The 4,530-nt window shown below is 37.9% G+C and overlaps 1 protein-coding gene across 1 annotated transcript in view; it reads left to right on the top strand.

Annotated features, from left to right (window-relative positions):
- Window positions 1–6: 6 nt before the first annotated feature.
- The window catches only part of LOC102369200 (cytochrome b reductase 1), a 22,995-nt gene continuing 18,471 nt past the window's right edge, over window positions 7–4,530 (top strand). The window contains exon 1 of the mRNA XM_006020817.3: window positions 7–334. Coding sequence (XP_006020879.2) covers window positions 181–334 — 154 coding nt within the window. The 5' untranslated portion in view covers window positions 7–180. The remainder of the gene's footprint in view (window positions 335–4,530) is intronic.

The raw sequence follows: 4,530 nt of genomic DNA on the forward strand, positions 1-4,530 counted from the left end.
CGCCCCAGGCCCCGCGGTGGAGCAGCACGGGCGGCGAGGGGCTTCCCCGGGTCCCGGTTGCGTCGCTGTCGGACTCGGGCCGCCTTCCCTGCGCTTCCTCGAAGTGCGTCCCTGGCCGCGCTGACCGCTGCTCCGCGCGAGTCCGAAGGGCAAGGCTCGCTGACTGGCTTTCTGGGCTGAATGTTATTGCCTCCAATGCTGGCGGCGGGGTGGACGCAGCGAAGGAGAACTCGGCCTTCTGCTCGGCGGTATTTTGATGCCGTTTGGGAGCGGAGACGCGCTCGCTGCTTCTATAAAGTTTTAAGCAACAGAGAAAGTGGTGGGGAAGCAACGGGTGAGGCGTCATCGTGGAGAAGTAGGGCTGGAAGGGACCTGCCGACCCCCTCCCTACCCAAGCCGTCCTATACAATCCATAATCTAAACTCAGCCACCCCTAGCCCAACCCAAGACATAGCACCCTAACCTGCCTTAGGTAAAGCAGGGGAATCGTGGCAGCCAGTGCCCTGCAAGAGGTTGTTAATACAGGCTCAAGAGATCCTGGGGAGAGGTCCAAGCCCCTGCTACTGAGGAAGGCAACCTCTTCCCTCCACCCATTCTGACTAGGGTAAAATTCCTTCCTGACCCCAAATGTAGCAATCGATCTGACCCTAAGCAGAGGGGCAAGACCCTTTAGTTGGGAGCCTCCGGCTTTGGTCCCAGCAGGAGCATTGGCAGGCCCCAGTCAGAATCCCCAGATTAAGATGGATGTCCCTGTAATTGCATCTCAATTATGACAGCAAGGTACAAAAAATAAGGGCCCCTGACCTACCAGAAAATTGCTGATATTTTGGATGAAAATTGTGATGAAATGAATGGGAGAAATGGACAAAAAGAACAAGGGAACAGTTCCAAGGTGTGTTCCCACTGAAGTCAGTGGCAAAGGTCTTCTTGGGTTCAATAGGAGCTGATTCCAACTTCTCCATTAACAGTGCCTTAATAGTACAATAATGTAGAAGAAAAAAACACAAATGGAAACCCAGGTTTTTTTACCATTGACCTTGCTTTTTGTTCAGTGTTTAATTCATATTAGAGACTGAAGGAAGAATCAGTCTTTTCTGTGCAAGAATCTTGCAGTGTTTAAGTACACAAGTATATTTTTGTGGTAGAACTCATAATACCATTTTTGGCCATTTCTAAATGCCAAAGCTTTTGTTTGGTTTGCTGTTGAATGGCATTCCAGTTTCACCCAGCAAGCTCACCTGCTCAAAGTATGCACATTCCTGTACTAGTAAAGGCAGTTAGATTAGAATTAGAGTAAAACTGATGGGGTGGATGGCTATCTAATAATAATAGGGACTTGTATGGTTTAAAAAATGCACAAAATTAATTCTTTTGGTGGGGAAAGAATTGATATAAGTGATTTAAGTAAAATTATGTTTTTAAGTGATGTTTTCTAAGGTATTTTTAATGTAAATTGCATGAAGTGCAATATTAGGGGCAATTAAACCCTCACAGAAGAATCTGTAAAAGTCCTATTAACTTCAAAAGGAGCTGGACCTTTCTACACCATTAAACTAATAACTTTCATTTACAAAGAGAAAGTAGATGCATTTCCATAGAAAGTAGGGAAGGTTTTCTTTAGATCTTTCTCTTTTTTCTCTCTCTCCCCTAATGGTTTGGTTTGCCCTTTTGCTGATAATCAGTGGTATTATTTCAAGAAATATATATGCAAGGGATATTTTAAAAGTAAATAGAAGATCTCCACAGCTCAAAAGAAGGAAGCAGTTGTAAAAGAGGATTATCTGTAAAATATAGTATAGATAATATGTATTTTGTAGAGTTAATATTGTCAAACAACAGGTTCTGGCTATTTGTTATTTTAATAACTAATATATATTAAAAGTTCAGAAGACCAATCCAGCACTGCTCAACTAGTTTAAGTCTATAATTGGCCAGACAAAGTGTATGTTCCCAGTTTATTGGTCTTTTCAATCCTGCCACAACTCAAATGTGGCAAACTTAACATCTCACTTGACACAATCCTTTTTGCTAACTAATTTCTCTGTAGAGTAATAGCCTATAGAATTAGCTCATGCGCATGCACTTACCATAGAAGTAGTATATCAAGAATAACAGAATACTGCACATATAAATCATTCTTACTAGTAAATCTCTCACATTATTAAAAGTGGAATATAAGGAGTGTAAGACATGTATCAGATTCAAAACAGAGCAAAGTTCTTTAAGACATTCTTAAGAATAGTTATCTAGGCCTTGACATGACATAACTGATGAAAAATCATGGGAGGTTTGTTAACTATTTAACATAGCGCAATAAAGGCCCCATTCTAATAAGCATGCAAGTTAAAATGAATCTCTAAATAACAACATATGCCAACACAGAAAAATAAAGGTGAAAAATAAAAAGAAGATAATGGAAGAGATTAAACTAAATGAAAGTTTAAATATGTAAGAAATAATCAAAATCCATTAAAATCACTCAAAAGATCCCATTGACGCAGCAAGCTCTGGGTCCTGTGATAGGACATATAGCACCTTTTTGTATATATAATTTAAAAGTAAGTTCAATCTTAAAGTAACTAATATCCTATTAGAAAGGAATCTCCAATTACAATTCTTGTTAAAATTAACTGTATGAGGCTGGAATGGGTATCTTAACAATCACAAACTCAGAATGAGCACATGTGGTTGGTTAGTCACAACCAGCACAGAGAAAAGGAGAAGTGTTATTATTGTTGATCTGCAGAAAGTGGGGGAAACAAGACAACAGCAATATGGATGAAGAAAGTCAGATAGTGAGTTTGTGTACAGTATGTTAGCCAAGTATTTTGTGTATTAAGTAACCATTATAAAGGAGACTATACAGAGGCATGGTATTTTGCAAAATACTTGCACAAATGACAAATGCTTTCCTCAACAAAAATAGGGGAAAAACATGGGACAAAATCACTGTGCATGAAGGCACAGGGACATTTTTTATTAGACTAGGCTTTATTACCAAATCCTTCCTTTTATTTAGGAAGGCTTTGATAATAAAGTGGATTTTAAGCAGAGATTGAAGGAACAGAGATGTACTACTGTAGAGTGTCATAGAATTTACTGAAGGACTATTTAGAAATACTGTCACAGTTGCAGTTTCTCTGTTCAGAATGGATGGACTGGCTTGGGGGCCTTTTGTGGGACTGGAGGAAGAATGTATTCTTATTTTTTCTTATGTCCTTTCAACTTATTATGTAGATATCACAATGTTGGGTATTAGTACCACTATCTGAGCATAATAGAAAATAATTTAGGGCCTTTCACCTCATGAAAGTCAAAGGGATGACAGGCCCATGATGATCTGAATATTGTGGGCAAAATCTCAATTGGACTTCCTTAATTTAACAAAACGGAGTACATCCATGTTTCATCATTCATAGTCTCATTTGCCTTTGCAATATGGATAATAGTAAGGACACTTAAGGAGGTCTCAAAGCTGGGCTTTTAAATTAAGTCCAAAATTGGCCCTCCAGAGAAGAAACATAAATAATAAACTATTTCTGAACCCAAATGGTTTTACTTAATTTGCATATATAGAAAGATTATTGCAGTAAGTTAGGATAATACAGATGGGGAGACTAAGGAATCTTAGCACTTTTGAATAGCTACTAAACTCTTTGAATGCAAAGTACATATTCCACAACCGGTCTACAACTGAATGGAAATTTTGCCCTTGTAGTTCAATTTGGAAAGTCTTGTAAGGGGACGACCAAAGGTGAGTAACACCTTCCTTAGTCTGTTTTTGTTAGCTTAATTTCTAAGCATTTTTAAATGTAACTTTCTAATTTATGAAGGGAACTCTGGCAGATCCAGATAAATAGGAAAGCTTTATTTAATCGATAGGAAAGGTGAAATAAATCTTTCTATACAACTTAAACTGTCAGCTCTTAAGGGGAGATACCATCTTTTCATTTAGGTACAGTAAATTTAAGCTCAGTGAAGGTCTGATGTCTCACTAAAAGGATCTGCCATTGCAATAAAAATGACTAATATAAAAAGTAATTCCTTCTATAACAACATGGTGAAATTAAATTAATCCCATATTACTAAAACATGATGATACCTTGTATAACATTTGAGCATCAGCATGGAAAATAGGTTGAACCAAAGCAACATCTTTTTCATTTCTTTTTCCTTTTCTTTTCTTTTTTGGTGGCAAACTTTTGGAATTTGACATTTTTAACTCTAATAAAATGTTGAGGTATTATTACATCTGATGCAGTATTACTGTTGTTAATATTCTATTTTCTTATGATCTAAACACATGACTGACGTTCCAGAAACAAGTTTCCTTTGACTTTTCATAATTGGTCCCCTGTCCTATAAGTCTAGTCAAGCTTAGCTGTCAAACCAGATGTTGAACTAACAAATCTGCTTACAGCTACAGACAAGACTTTAAATTACTAGTACTGTATATTCACATGCAAGAACCTGATAATATTAAGAGTTGGTATAGTCCCTGTTATACTTTCCATTTTATTGGCTGTCAGC

The sequence above is a fragment of the Alligator sinensis genome, unplaced genomic scaffold (assembly GCF_000455745.1).
Source record: "Alligator sinensis unplaced genomic scaffold, ASM45574v1 scaffold321_1, whole genome shotgun sequence".
NCBI lineage: Eukaryota > Metazoa > Chordata > Crocodylia > Alligatoridae > Alligator > Alligator sinensis.